Here is a 16,016-nt window from a genome sequence, read left to right as displayed (position 1 = left end):
TTTTAGCTTCCAGTCCAAAGCTGGTACTACAGTGGGCATGCACTCTCACACACACACACACACACACACACACACACACACACACACACACACACACACACACACACACGTGCGCACACACACACACACGCACACACACACACACACACACACACACACACACACACACACACACACACACACACACACACACACACACACACACAGTCTACCCGCTCCCAGAGGAGGATACTATTAGACTTCCTGTGAGTAATAACAGGGCTTGCTAAACACAGCTGCCTCTTTCCTTTCAGTCATGCAGTACGCAAGCAACAGCTTTTACTGTAACAACGTCAGGGCATCCGTCACACTCTCAATTTTTTTTTTCCGAACACATTACCCTCGTACAGTTTTTATATAACAGTCACTATATAAGGTGCCGGAGAATAAACAAGGACCTGGTTATAGCCTTGTTGCAGTGTAACTGAAAAATGGATAACAAAGCAATAACGTTGGAAGGAAATGTACTCTTACAATGTAATAGGATTTGAACTTAGTGTAGCTCCTGGTCTCTTATAACTAAACCCTGTGTCTGTGTGTACAGTATGTGTGTGTGTGTGTGTGTGTGTGTGTGTGTGTGTGTGTGTGTGTGCGCTCTGACTCTAATAACTGTAATCCCTCACACTGTTGCTGCACTAAAGCAGCTTTCAGACAGTACCTCTGTAGTTAGAAGGGCAGACGCAGGTGTAGTTGTTGATGCCGTCTACGCAGGTGGAGTTATTCTCGCAGTCGTTGTCTTCGCAATCATCGGGGTTCACCTCACACCGTTCGCCCTCAAAACCAGGCAGACACGCACAGCTGGAGTGGGACAGAAGCAGAGACAGACGTCAGTTATCGTCGGTTGTATTGTGTTTGAGAAACTCATAAACACAATCTTTAATACTGTCCTCAACATAAAGGAAAAAGGAGCCTGCAGATGATCCTAAAGCACAGAGCTATAGGTTGATCAATTGATTAACACTTATATTTACTTATAAATATTATTATTATTATTATTATTATTATTATTTTATAATTACTTATTCTGAGCAAATTCAACTGCAATATTTTACATCTAAAATGGTCCTTTGATAATTGTTTATTACTTGAACTAGTTTAAACCAATCTGTTATGCATGGATGAGTTGTTCATGAGAATGGTGTTGAGGTCAAATCTTTTTAAACAGAACAGACATTGTGTTTGATCTTTTAGATGATGGAGGACCATAATTCTATTGTATAATACTACAGATTACTTTTAATAGTTTCAAATTACACATTCAGGAGCACTTCAAGGTTTCCCTTTTGAGCCGTACTCTGTCTTGTGGGTTGGCACCGCTGGTGATTGAGGCGTCAGAGTAATCGCAGTGTATGATAAAACCCTGTCTCCATGGAAACTTGGCAGGAAAGCCCAGCGACACTTATCTCACCCAGTAACCAGCTTGTACGCTCGCCGGTGCCACCCTGGCACCTCCGTCCAGACCCTCTTCACCGCACGCCACTTAGACATCCAGATTTCAGAGACGGCTCAAGCTCAAAGGGTAGCGGGTAGGCTGGAGCCAATATATCATACTCACTCCCCCGCCATTGACATTGCCCTACGCCACAAACACGCACCCCGACCCCGCGCCATCCAAACGCCTCGCTGCAGCAGCTTCATTGCTCTTTTTGTAATGTCAACTGGAACCTGCCGCTCACCTTATTTGTTGCTTGTCTACAAGCGGAGGCCGAGGCTGCTCGGTAATTGAATGCAAAGGGCAGAGCTGTGTGCATTTAAAATGTTACAAGGTGATCGAAGGAGCAGAGAAAGAGCACAAAGGCTGGACGTTTACTGGGACATAAACTTGGTTTTGAAAGTGCACCAAGAAAACTGAGTTCAATCATGTGTTTATTAGCAATGCTGTCACTGTGGAGTTTATATACACAACGATTTCCAGAACAGACATGATGTCCTAGCCATAATAAAACAACACTAAGCATTGAGTGTGCAGTGTGTACCTATAGTGACCATCCTGACCGGCCGAGAGATGACATGTGCCCCCGTTGACACAGGGTTGGCTCAAGCAGGCATTCATGGGGATCTCACAGTTGCGTCCCTGCGATAGAACAGAAAAACACAAACACAATTTTATAGTGGCAAAACAGCTCAAATTAATTTATGTCTAGAAAGCAGTATCGGCTTCAATGTACAGTAAATGCTTGGAGCTGATAAAAAAACTAATGTTGAACAACTGAAGATTTCAACCAGTTTTCAAACAGATTTCAACCAGTTTAGAGTGTAGTTGTGAAGATTTGGGCTCATACCACCACAAGCGTGTTAGTAAAGTCAAGTACTGATCTCAGGTGGGGGGGGCAATTCATCACAAAGGAGTTTAGTAGGGTTAAGGTCATATCTCTATAGCAGGCAGCACAAGACCTTCTATTCCAATTGTCATGCTGGAACAGGTTTGTGTCTCATAAATCAAGTGAAGGGAAAATGTAATACATGCATTCAAATACAATTGTGTCCCTCCAACTTTGGGGAAAAACCACATACAGGTGAAAAAGTTTAATGTCTTAGGCGTCACAATACTTTTGTTATAGTGTAGATACGGCCATCTCTCCAATCCTCATTTGACAAGAAAAGAAGTAACTCTCTATGTTATAATGAATGCTATATGGATTTGATGCATCAGCCGCATTTTCCGTAAATAAGAATCGCCAATCAAGCAATGACCCGATTGTGTCAGAAATCAATCTGGCTAACCAGAGACTCATTTGTCAAGAGGGTGAGCTATTAGGGAAATGAAAATCTTATGAATACGACATCTAAGCGTGCACGAAGTCCCAATCAGAAACTTCAGTGCACACTTAACTCAGCTCTGTGACTGCAATGAGCAGTATAAACAATGATGTGGTGTCTGGATTGTGGCAGTATTACAAGTAAATGTCAGTGGTTCAGATTCTGCACAAGCTCGTCCGTTCAGACCCAGAGGTCAGAAAGAGACAGTAAGACTAACCTGCCAGCGGAGGCAAAACATTTCACATTTCTCTAGAGGAATTATTAGCAGCTGGAACATTGCTTTATTGCATTAGACACTTCTGAAATGGGTGTAACAGGAGCTCTTATACTGTCAGTACAAATGTCTGGTTTGGGTTTCTCCTTCCCACATCCTGGCCCAAACAGAAGAAAAAAAAAAACAGAATAATGTGTTCAGATCCGTTTAGCACTCCATGGCTGTCGCCTATTTCCAATTTCAGACCAGAAAATGTCTGCTTTGTTTATTTTCCTCTCTAGCCACTCAGAGCTACGGTGTTTGGCCGTTTTCGTTTTTGCTACCTTTATACTGCTTCTGTTTGATTCCATCCTGCATTTTAATCGATCTCGGCTCAACAGAGAGAAAGAAAAAAAGGTTGGGAAGGCTGTCAAAATGGTGGAATGGAAGCCCGAAAAGGGGAACACACAATCACACACACACACACACACACACACACACACACACACACACACACACACACACACACACACACACACACACACACACACACACCTGTTTTAACCTTGGGTGCAGGGATTTTAATTAAAGAAGGCATTGTTTTTTGTTATAGAGGGCAAGAAGTGAAACTCTTATCTGTTCAACTGCAGACAGACACTGACAGGAATCCCATAACCAATCAAAAGACGCCATGTAAACACACACACACACACACACACACACACACACACACACACACACACACACACACACACACAGCACCCAACTAATTGTCTTTTCATTGTGATCACGATTCTTGGCTTCCTCATTCACAGGGTCTCTAGTGGATCTCTTGCAATATACTGGAAATTTTCCATTGTCTAGGGAATACTAGGGATATAACGTGAAACAGGAATACACCAGAGATAGTACACCAGTTCATGTCTGGGCAACATTGTACACACTTTTGCACTTAAGGGTACTTTAGTGTATCCAATGAATCAATACATTTTTGGAAGATGGGAGGAGACCAGTGAACCCTAAGGAAACTTATACAAACAAAGCATGAACATGGGAAATTCATGCATAGACAGTAACCCGAGCTCCAAATCAAACCAGAGACTCCAGAAGTGTGAGATCATGTCTTAAAATCAGGAGCATTCTATTTTGCTTAACAGCTATAGCTATAGCTTTAACCTATCACAGGTTTTGTCTTTATCCTGCAACTGATCTCATACTTCATCATTTTAATGACGTCTGAACGATATTCATAATCACACCGAGCAGCCTGATGTGTAATCTAGCTCTATGCACATCCTGACTTGGCTTTTAAATCTGCATTCTTGGACGTCCTAGCGCTTCTCCATCCATTGATCACTCGCTGAGCATTGTGCATGCATGAGCAGAGGAGATTCCAATATATTGAGCAAGCTCAGGAAGATTGATGATATAAGCTTCTTTCGTGCCCCCCCTGTAATGATATGCATAATTCAAACCGGCTAGGTACAATATAGTAGGGAAGGCGCATATTGCCTGAGTAGGATCAAAGCTACTGCTCAGGTATTTGCGTTGTGTTAAGGCAAAAAATTTAAATTGAAATATATTTTTATTACCTTGTAGCCAAAGGGGCAGGTGCAGTGGTAGGAGCCTGTGACATCACTAACGCAAGTGCCGTTGTTCTGGCACGGGTTTGCCAGACAGGGGGCGCACTTGGACATCATATTCAGATCAACAGGACCTGTTAAGAGGTAGATGAAAAAATTATTAGTGGAGAAATGAAACACTTGGCATCGAGAGCAAGGATACATGAACGGACTGCTAGTGAAATAAATTCTGGCGCCCCGTATTGCCGGGATTTCGATCCAACCCCAGCGAAGTCGACACACTAATGCCATTATCAGAGGTGGAAAGAGTTATAAAATATTCTACTCAAGTGAAAAGTACTATTATTTAAATTAAATTTAACAAAAAAAAAAAAAAAGCTCCTTCAAAATTTACATGTAAAATTTACCGAGCTACTTTTTTAGGGGGTGGAAGGGGCTAAACAAGGGGATATAAATCTTAAAGTAGTTGTTTTTAATTGAAAGAGCACCCCCCCCAACATTATTTTTTTTTATACATTTTTTACTCAGTAACAGATATGATTTGAAATGTAGTTAAATACAATACTTCAAACAAAACATACTTAAGTAAAAATAAAATGACAGATTTTTAAAAAATACTTAAAAAAAAAAGTAGGAAGCAGAAAAAACTTAAATTTCACCTCTGACCTATATAATGCAAGTAATTTTTCATGCCACCTCTTAGCACAGGTTTAAGACTGTCAGCTTTACACTATATGATATAATTCTAGTATTCTTGTCTGAAATTACCTCAGATAAATAAAAAGCATAAATATTAGAAAAACTGTAAAAAGAAAATGGAGAAACATTCTGTTCCTTAAGCAATAAGCATAATTGTTCTGTTTCTTTGTTCACTTTATGTTTCACCATTATTGCTACCATATCTGTCTCATGAGTTGGGTGCAGTCCTGCACCAAATGTGTTTTTTTTTTTTTTTTTGTATTCAAGCAACACTGCCTGAACTTTGGTCTTTGGTTGCAGTGGCACAGAATCACATTATGCATTCAATCACCACTGATCTCAACAATGCCCTATGAATTCTCTTGAGGTGTGTAATTTCTCTGTGCCTGACAGCCAAATCAGTTTAAAAATCACACACCATGAGCACAGCTTTAGTGTGCTTCTGTAAAAAAAAAAAAAAAATACACCACAGGCACAATGATGACGCATGAGTCACTGAATCGGAGATGGTGAGATTAAAGATTTGGACACAAAGAGCATATCGCAGAGGGGTGTCGCTAAATCCTGCACTATCCAAATATATATATATATATATATATATATATATATATATATATATATATATATATATATATATATAAAACTTTAATCTCTTGCTTAATCGCAAATCAGTTTGCTTGATCCCTCTAACACTTCTATCTGGTTTTTAAAGGCTTAGGGTCTAAAACATAGGATGTCTTTGTGTGATCAGAGATGGCATGGAAGGAAAACAAAAAAAAAAGTCAAACCATAAACAAAAGAATATGTCACCATTGCACTGGAAGCGATTGAGGGGTGTAGTCAGAAGCAGACGGTCAGCCATGTCAGGTGGTCCAGTACAACGAGCGATGCCAGGCTCCTTAAAACCAGCTTTAACCCACTGAGAGAGCCAGCGAAGCTCACAATCACAATATAGTGGATTTGCTCCCAGAGCCCTGTAATACACACACACGCAAATTAATATATACAATATAATATATATGATATATTAGTCAGCTAGTTAAACATATTGTCCTCAAAGTTGATGTGTTAGAAGCAGGAAAAATAGCCAAGCGTTAGGAGTTTGACGAGGACCATATTTTGATATCTAGACAACTGGGTCAGAACAAAACTGCAGCTCTTTTGGGATGTTTCCTGTCTGCAGTGGTCAGTATCTATCAAAAGTGGTCTAAGGAGGGAACAATGGTTAACCGGCGACAGGGTCATGGGCGAACAAGGCTCAGTGATACACGTGGAAAGAGAAGTCTCGTCCGTGTGGTCCGAACCAACAGACGATCTACTGCAGCTCAAACTGCTGAAGAGGTTACTGCTGTTAATGCTCGACGGCTATGGACTATTTTAGCAGCAAAAGGAGACCAACACAATAGTAGGCAGGTGCTCATTAAGTTATAAAGTAATGCATGATCACTATCACTATGCACTATGCATTCAAAATCCTGAACATGTGAAAGCTCGAAAAAATGTGTCTTGAACAGTCACTTTTTTTTATTAAACTTCAATCTGTTAAACAGGTGCCACTGACAACGAGAAAATAGGATCAGCCATGCAGAGCAAAAAAAAGGAGCTTATCAAAAAGCATGCATGAAACTTTTGTCTTATGCGCACACACAGAGACACTCACACACACACACACACACACACACACACACACACACACACACACACACACACACACACACAGACACACGCACACTTGAACATCCTGCTCAAGTACACAAAGGCAGTCTCTTCTTGCACTAAAGCACCACTTCCTTCCATTCTGTCTTTAATGAATCAGAGGACCCTTCTTCTAAAAGAGGAACCTTTTGTGACAGTTCTTTTCACAGCAGCACTAAAGCAAGCTCAATTTTCAAGCGGCAGCAGGAACTGCAGCCTGAGAAGGAAAAAGATGAAGAGGAAGAAGAAGAAGAAGAACAAGAAGAAGAAGAAGAAGAACAAGAAGAATACGAAGGAGAAGGGGAAAAAGGAGCATGAAAACTCATTCATGGATGCCTTTAAGCTGTCATTTTTTTTTTTTTTTACAAAGAGTTCCTATAGAGCCCAGGCACTACTACAGAGCCCACAGCAGCCCCCCCACCCCACCCCCCCTTCTCTTTCGCACCTGGTAATAAAGTCAATCCTCTATAGATCATAAATAGGTGAGTGATTGTGAGTAATGCCTGGAGTCTGTCATTAATAGCAAGGGACAGAGAGGGATGAGAGAAATAGTTAGAGAGAAAGAGAGAGAGAGAGAGAGAGAGAGAGAGAGAGAGAGAGAGAGAGAGAGAGAGAGAGAGAGAGAAAGAGAGCTTTCGCACAGAATCACGCACTCACAGATGAGACAGAGACGTCAAGTGGTTGAAGGCTCCCTCTGGAATAGTTGAAAGGTCGTTTCCGTGGAGAGTCCTGAAAGAGAAGAAAGGAGAAATTGAAGACAAATGCATGGGGGTCTCGTTGTTTAAGCAGAGAGGAAGGAGAACAAGGAGGATGTTGCAACAGCAATTAGTTCAAACTGAGGCCATTCTGTCTGTATTAACAAAGTAAGTACTGACAATTCATGGCATTTATAGTATTCTGGGTCAATTCTCAGAACACACACATATACAAACACACACACACACACACACACACACACACACACACACACACACACACACACACACACACACACACACACAAACAAAACCACACACAGGGGTCTGGTGTCAGTCTAATAGCAATCAGACCAAGTGACTGGACAGCACTGCACCAGTGAGTGCAGTGGTTCCCCTTAGGGGCATTGTGGGAAATTAACAAGTGAGAGTGACGGCTGGCTGGCAGACCAAGCTGACCCGATTTTGAGTACAAGGCCGGTTTTATGTCAGCCTAGTATAACAGAGGACAAGGGTTTGAAAGAATCGCCCAGTGTGTTTCAGTCAAATGCTACACTATATAGACAAAGTTTGTGGACATCTGACTATAGTATTTGTATGAACATCCTAATCCATATTTAGTCCTCATTTGCTGTTATAATAACCGTCACTAGTTTGGAAAGATGTTCCACTAGATTTCTGAGTGTGGTTGTGGTGATTTGTGCTCATTTAGCCACAAGGTCGTTATTAAAATCAGGGTGAGGAGTCCTGGGGTGCAGCCAGTTCCATTTTTTACTTTAAGGTGTGAATTAGGGTTAAGTTCTAATTCAAGCCACTCAAGATTTTTCATTTCAGCCCATGTAAACCGTATCTTCATGGAGCTTTCTTTGTGCACGTCATGATGGAACAGGTTTGAGTCTTTGAGTTCAAGCGAAGGGAAAATTTTATGCTACCGCATCCAAAGACACCCTGTACAATTGTGTGCTTTAAACTAACATTTTGGGAAAAGAACCACATATGACTGAGAAAGTCAGGTGTCCCAATACCTTTGTATTTAATGTATCTCTGTTTCCCAAGAACAATGGCAAAAATGTATGCAATAAGATTTTCTTTTCTGAAGTGTGAGTAAATTTTAATTAAGCAAACACACTTTCAGTACAGAGAAACAAAACCCCTTATTCAGGTTCATCACCGAAATACTACAGACATGGTAAGAGATCAAGTGTAATTTCATTAACACTTGACTATTTCTTTAATGAGCGCTGATAACCTCTAAAGTGCAGCGGTTGAGAGGTGAGCATGAAGAAGAAGAAAAAGGCAACTGCTCTCTTCTTCCACGTACAAAGCAGAGAACCTGCTGAGACCAGAAACTCAATTTACTTCTAAAACCTGCTCTGTTTCGCAACCACCTCCTAAAGTGGAGTTAATAAAGCCTGCTGTGGTGCAGGGACTGGTCTTGAGTGTGTGTGTGTGTGTGTGTGTGTGTGTGTGTGTGTGTGTGTGTGTGTGTGTGTGTGTGTGTGTGTGTGTGTGTGTGTGTGTGTGTGCTAGTGTATGTTTTTGACAGTACCGTTGTAGTACTAAAAAAAGCATAGCATTAATTTACTACAGAAATATTTATGTCAATGGAAGGTCTGAACAAGGACATACTGTACAGGCATGTATTTGTGTGTGTGTATTTGTGTGTGTCTGCCTCAGGTACCACCAGATGAGAGACTTACAGAAGACGTAGGGCACGCAGTCCATCGAACGCCTGCACCGGTACACAGCGGATCTGGTTGTAACTCAGGATGCTGCAGAGATTTTGCAAGAGAGTAACGTGTTACACAAAGTCATTCACGGGCTCACACACTCACACTGACTCACGCACAAACTGGCGTGCTTGTTGTTAGCGGCGTGTGGCAGATGGCACACTCACAGTGTGGAGAGCTGAGTCATATTGGTGAAGATGAAAGGAGTCAGAGAGCTGATGCTGTTGTTACTCAGGTCTCTGTTGGCACACACACACACACACACACACACACACACACACACACACACACACACACACACACACACACACACACACACACACACACAATTGAAATAACAATGCCCATTTCTGTTATGTTAGAAAGTCAGAAAATGATATTGAGTTCATATGAAAGAAAACAGGAATACATACACAAGCAGAAGTTGTTTCAGGTTGCTCAGCTCCTTAGGCACTGAGGTGAGCAGGTTTCCTTCCAGATACCTGAAGTATACAAAACAAGCATGATTTTTATTCTTTGCTAATGTCTATGCTATGCTTTGTCTACACCTTTTGTTCTATGACATTAGAAAGTCTTGGTTTTCCTGTTCAAGATTATAATGGACCTACTATAAGATTACTAAACCTAGTTTAAGTCATTTTGTCCTGAGTCATGCTCTTGTTCTCTTCTTTCTATCAATCTATTTTGCTCTTTGACTCTTTATGAGAAGAGGGATGGAAAATGCCTCATGTCTCCTAAAGCAGCACATTGTCACAGTCTCTACGAGGGCCAAGAGCTTGGCCAGGGCAGGACTGGACATCGTTTGGACCTGATTGTGATTGGTAAAGCTTCATGGGAAAAAAGGAAAATTGCAGTGGTTGAGGCATGTCAGTGTAGCGAATGCGGCACTCTGAGAGTCAGAATTTTAAAGGAGTATATATCAAAAGCCGATAATAAAAATTACCAAATGACAGGCGTGAAAAAACCAATCAGGGGAATAGAGAGACCGAGACTTACAGCTCTGTGGTGTCCTTAGGGATGCCCTTGGGTAGAGAGCGCAGTCCGCGGTTGCTGCAGCGCACCACTGTGTCTGAGCATGTGCAAGGATCTGGACAGCGAGGGACCGATGGCAAACAGACGTTCTCCTCTATACCTGGACAGAAAACCGATAGAAAGAGTTGACAGAACAGAACGCTGACACACTGGCTTTGGCTTGCTTAGAAATCAGCTGCAGTTGCTTACATTTCCATCTTGCATATTACAGGTGAGTGTATGCAGGGCAACTACCCCGATAATAATACCCCACCCTCCTGAATGGATTACCTTGAGTTCTGCTAAACCTTAAATAATATTTTCTTGATCTTAATGTGGGGTGGTGGTAGCTTAGTGGTTAAGTCATTGGATTTTGGATCTGAAGGTGATGAGTTTAAATTCCAGCCACATCACGCTGCCACTCCTGGGCCTGTGAGCAAGGCCCTTAACCCCATAGCTGTTCAGTTGTTTGAATGAGATACATTAAAATTACTCTAGATAAGGGTGTCTGACAAATGCCATAAATGTCCAAAAAAAAGCCAAGATCTATTGCTTCAATTTCTGTTCCTGTATTGTACACACTGATTAATGGACTATAAAAGTGCATCGCACACATATACATGTAAAAGTCTTGCCTCTATATCCAGTATGGAAATTTTGATCCTTGATCCTATTTGTTGCCTGAGTTAACTCCATGATATCTGTCTGGTTTTGCTTTTTGATGACCATGCGGACTATGTTTCAAAGATCGGATATTGCAAATGAGATCTTAATGCTTCTCCTGGATCCAATATCGTTCTGCAGAGAAGCCGAAAGTTCCTGCACATTCGGAATTACAGTAATTACAAACCTTCAACTTGTAAAAAAAATAAAAATAAAAAAACATTCATGTCTTTGCCGGACTCATAATTACCAGTTGGGAACTTTTGAATGTTCAGAATGCTCCAACTAGCCATATGTGACTTCATGATCTAAACACACACCGCTGGGGGAAAAAAAAATTACAGCGGTGTCTGCAGTTCAAGTAGCTACAGTAGGAGCGTTATACCAGAATTGAAGACTAACACATTGATCAAACCAGATTTCTCAATGGTCCATACAAAATAAATTCTATAGTTGAGCATTCCCATAGAAATGAAAAAGAGGAGACCAACAGCTCCAAGCAGAACCGCAGAGCTACCATTTCATAATTACATTAATACATTTTGTCATTAAAAAAAACAAAATTTTAGATGGTTTTGCAAGTAGCCAACATGGAGATTCACACTCTACATGATGACTTTAACATAATTGTCCAATTGTAACTGTGACTACACAGTACCTTGGAGCCAGTTCAGTTAAACAGCAACGAAAAGCAAGCAGAGTTTCCTTTTTAAATACAGGAAACAGACCACCACTTTGTTACTTAGTTATTCACTTCCTCTGACCTGCTTTTAAGTTTTAATCCTAGTGGCAAATTTCCAACACTAAAAAAGAGCAAATGACAGGGGAACAAATAATAAAAACCCTACAAAATCCGACTCAACCCAGTCATATGTCCGTCAAGTGTCCATTTCCTTAAACAATTGTGACTTGATAGGATAAAACTCTGATTTCATGTGTTTTCTTGGCAGTTGTATGACAGAAAATCTTTCCTCCTAGCATCACGTATGCCAACAAAATTGTGAGCTGCCTGTCTGAACATATCCGCAGAGAGACGCTTTAATTTTTAATGCTTCTTTTACCAAGATATCTCACTTGCACGAGAAAAAATGAGCCAGCATTGCTAGGTTTAATATAGACATTCATAAATACTTTACAAAGGAGAGAAAGGGGCACTAAAAGAGGACAGAGACAAAGAACAGAATAGCAGCGAAACCACAGGTATGACAGTGTGTAAGTGTGTGTGCGCATGTGTGTTTGTCATGTAAACTTGATCAAAACTGATTTTAAATGGTGCTCTGGCCAAGACAGATCAGTCCTACAGATATCTGACAATCAGCATGAGAAACACTTAAAAGCGTGCATAAAAAGCGACACGACGTACATAAGTTAAAGATCATCCACTAAATATTGTTCTTGGCAACCATTTCATGCTTTTCCTCGCCTGGGCCTCACAGCTTCCCGGTCTGCCTGATTTCATTCCCGGCCTGAGAGATGCTCTCCCGATTAAAAAAGAAATGAGGTATTAAGATATTAATGAGAGGCAATGAAAACTCAGGCCTGCTCCAAAAATAACAGGCTGAGTGAGGACAGAAGAGAAGAGAAGAGAAGAGAAGAGAAGAGAAGAGAAGAGAAGAGAAGAGAAGAGAAGAGAAGAAAAGAGAAGAGAAGAGAAGAAATAGAGGGAGATAGTTGAAAGAGGACGAGAACCTAATTTTACTCTTCTGATTGGGCTTCCCTAAACTGCAAGTCTATTTAGCTTCTGTGCAATTTTAGCCGTCTGGAAATAGTGTGATATTGTGGAATTGAATTTCTTCGCAAAAGCAGGAACAAAGCAAAAAACTCCATGACTCTCGTAATCAACTCTCTCTTGCTCAGCATGAAAAAAAGAGCAGCAGTCTTTTTAGTAAATTTGGTTTTGGAGGGGTAGAGTGGGGGGGTGATATGGCCGGAGATCAGCCAAACACTCGAAACCAGGTTGAAACACATGCGTTGTGCTAACTAATTACCCTCTTACTTTCTTCGTGAGCTCTCTTCCTTTATACCCCTTCATTTCAAAGTGTTCTGCTGCCTGCATCTGTGCTGTCTATTCCCTGAAGCTCTTAAGCAGCAAAAGAGCTGCTTTCCCCAGAACACTCGGGCTTTGGCGGCAATGCCTTACTCTCGCTGCGATTCTGGCCAGACAGAAGCCAAACCACATTTCCTTTTTCTCTGTTAAAATTTACAGCGCCTCAGCGGGACAGCGGTTCTCCCTTAGCGTCTGTAGGAAAATGGCCGCCGATTGGCTCTAAAAGCTGGCCAAAGCCTGATAATGAGAGGGGTCTTGCGGTCTGATTTGCACTCCTCATGCCCTCTCCATGCTGGGAAGGGGTCGTGTGTGATTTATGCCAATCCTGAATAACATATAGGCCATTTTAGATTTGAAGAAACCACTCCGAGATGGGTTGTGGAGTAATCCACGGCCCCGGGGAGTGACCAGAAGCACGGCTTGTTCAGATCAAACTAGCATGACTCGATTGGAAGATGCATGTAATGCTAAGCGAAGTGTAAATGACTCATAATAACTGAGCTCTGCTGAGCTGGAGAAAGTTCACCGAACACCGGATTCTTTAACTGCTGCCATGTGGTTGGCGTTTCTGACCTCCGAAAACCTGTGTGCTGGAGTCGCAATTGTGCGCATGAAGGAGTATCCTGATGTATGAGTACGCATTTGGAATGAATGCTGAAGAATAAACAGGCCTATGAATTAGGCATAACGAGTGTGTTAAGAAGCTGTACAGCTATGTGTACCATCACAGGTGAAGTCAGGCGTTGCCACGTCCTGAATGGGGATTTCCTTTAGGAAGGCTGGCTTCTGGCATCTGGGATTTCCACTCACCACCCTGGTTTTCTTCAGCCACTGGCCTAGCCATGCCAAGTGACAATCACACACATATGGGTTGGACAGCAGGTTGCTGTAGAAAAGAGGACAAAAAACAGACATTCATAGTATAAACCCTCCTTCAGATAGAAATTGTACAATGTGGTACCATGGCCTTTTTTCTAGATGCCAAACTCAAAATAAAGACAACGATTTTGTCCGAAATAAATGCCTAGGCTCAGACAACCTTGAGAATATGCAGGTAGCATGAATGACAGGCAATCAGAGATGCCCCCTTGCTCAAATTGGTTGAATATTGAGTGCCCACATCATCAGATATTTTTTCTTCTAATTAACAGAAGTTTAGAAATCTATAAAAAGGAATTGTATTTTATTGGCTGTTGTTGGAATATGAGATGGAACTGACCATTACTAAGATTTTTCTTCACTATTTTATCCTGTTCAACTGAATCCAGTTTATATTCCAGGAACGCTGGTTATGAAGCACTAAATATTCCCTTTGACAGAATTCCGATTGCAAGGCAATTTATTGCAACGTTTTTGAAGAAAACCAGAGGAAACCAACCCATGCAGTGATGAAGTGAACATGCAAACGTCCATCGATAGCTCAATTGCAGAATCACACTGAACCTTTTATCCGACAATAAAACAATAAAAATTATACAAAAGCTATTATTTCAGTGACAATTGTAGCAACAAACATTTTCACTGCAGCGCTGCAAGATATTTCTCTTTCTCAAAAGTACGGCCGAAACATAATTTACACATAAAGACACATTTTTATCACATCTGAGCTGAGCCAGGCTCTAACCTCCATCTCCAAGTCTGTTAAATAGACCACAGGAGTAGAGCTTTCAGGACCAAGATACTGACCCATTTTTTAAAGGTCCTCTCAGAGCTCCAGAAGCTTGTCTATTGGAGCAAGACCCTAAATCATAAAAGTTTAGCCTCCAGCTAAAGGCATCACTGGCCATGAGTCAGCGCAGCTATAAGCGAGAGGCCTGTCTGACTGATGCGGTGTTTTAGCGTCCCCATCTTCAGCTGCAGTTGACTCACTAGTGCTGCTGTGGAGCCACTTTAATCACAAGCAGCAAATGGTGCATCTGAGAGCTGTTGTTCTGCACCACCCTACAGCCCGGATTAATTAAGTGAGCTGACCTTCCAATGCACTGCCAACATACGCGTGAGGGCTTGCAGGCAGCAGTGCACGTTAATACCCGAGCAGGCTTGCCATGTGTTTGCCTTTAATTATTCACATGGTGCTCTGTGAACAACAAAGCATCGAATGGGCTCATTATCTTCAGAAAAATGAATAAAAAGACATATCAAACACAAGAAGAGCAGCTTTAGTTGTTGCTTTTTTTTCTGCTAATTTTTGGTAACCAGTTCACAGTTCTTTTGGTTAACAAACGTTGTTTTGCTTGAGGAATATAAAAAGCAACATACTATAATGGGTTAATGCAAGCACTACGAAAAGGTTACCAGAACATTAGGGAAAGATTTTCGGAACCATAGCGGGTTACTGCAAGGTCATATAAAAGTAATGCCAATGCTCTCCCAACCATAATATAACCAAAACCAAACATTTTAAAAATGTTCTGGGGGGGGGCAGTGATATTTCGTTGGCTAAACGCCTTCTGAATAAAGGTAAATCCACATTACTGCACAGTGAAATTCTTCTTTTGCATATACCAGCAATGTTAGGAAGCTGGAGTCAGCCATGGTACAGTGCCCCTGGAGCACAGAAGGTTAAGGGCCTTGCACAAGAGTGGCAGCTTGGCGATACTCTGGCTTGAACCACCAACCTTCTGATCAGTAACCAAGAAATCTTTTTTTTTGGAGGAACTGTAGAAACCCGCTCCTCTTTTTCTGAGCAAGAGAAAAATATGACCCAACATACCTGAATACGCATAAAAATATTCTAGATTATTCTAATCTTTTCCATTCGATTCTAGCACAAGGTAAGTGTTTTCCCTATGCACTGTATCTTCCCCAAGCTCCTTTTCATCATTCCTTTAAATGTTAAAGCTATTTTCACTTGGAAATACCTAAATATCTTGACGCTTCTAACCAACAACCAACAAAAAG

At 41.4% G+C, this 16,016-nt stretch overlaps 2 protein-coding genes across 2 annotated transcripts in view; one reads left to right on the top strand and one right to left on the bottom strand.

Moving 5' to 3' along the window:
* The window catches only part of slit3 (slit homolog 3), a 162,509-nt gene that overhangs the window by 22,928 nt on the left and 123,565 nt on the right, over positions 1 to 16,016 (bottom strand). The window contains exons 19-28 of the mRNA XM_083560686.1: positions 13,838 to 14,001; positions 10,391 to 10,526; positions 9,808 to 9,876; positions 9,562 to 9,633; positions 9,365 to 9,436; positions 7,627 to 7,698; positions 6,085 to 6,248; positions 4,585 to 4,709; positions 2,016 to 2,113; positions 698 to 837 (exon numbers count right to left, since the gene is read on the bottom strand). Coding sequence (XP_083416812.1) covers positions 698 to 837; positions 2,016 to 2,113; positions 4,585 to 4,709; positions 6,085 to 6,248; positions 7,627 to 7,698; positions 9,365 to 9,436; positions 9,562 to 9,633; positions 9,808 to 9,876; positions 10,391 to 10,526; positions 13,838 to 14,001 — 1,112 coding nt within the window. The remainder of the gene's footprint in view (positions 1 to 697; positions 838 to 2,015; positions 2,114 to 4,584; positions 4,710 to 6,084; positions 6,249 to 7,626; positions 7,699 to 9,364; positions 9,437 to 9,561; positions 9,634 to 9,807; positions 9,877 to 10,390; positions 10,527 to 13,837; positions 14,002 to 16,016) is intronic.
* chrm1a (cholinergic receptor, muscarinic 1a) overlaps positions 1 to 16,016 on the top strand; it is a 179,863-nt gene that overhangs the window by 137,554 nt on the left and 26,293 nt on the right. The gene's annotated exons all lie outside the window — the stretch shown is intronic.

This window comes from Silurus aristotelis (genome assembly GCF_946808225.1).
Source record: "Silurus aristotelis genome assembly, chromosome: 14".
Lineage (NCBI taxonomy): Eukaryota > Metazoa > Chordata > Actinopteri > Siluriformes > Siluridae > Silurus > Silurus aristotelis.
This window is presented reverse-complemented; position numbering and strand designations above follow the sequence as displayed.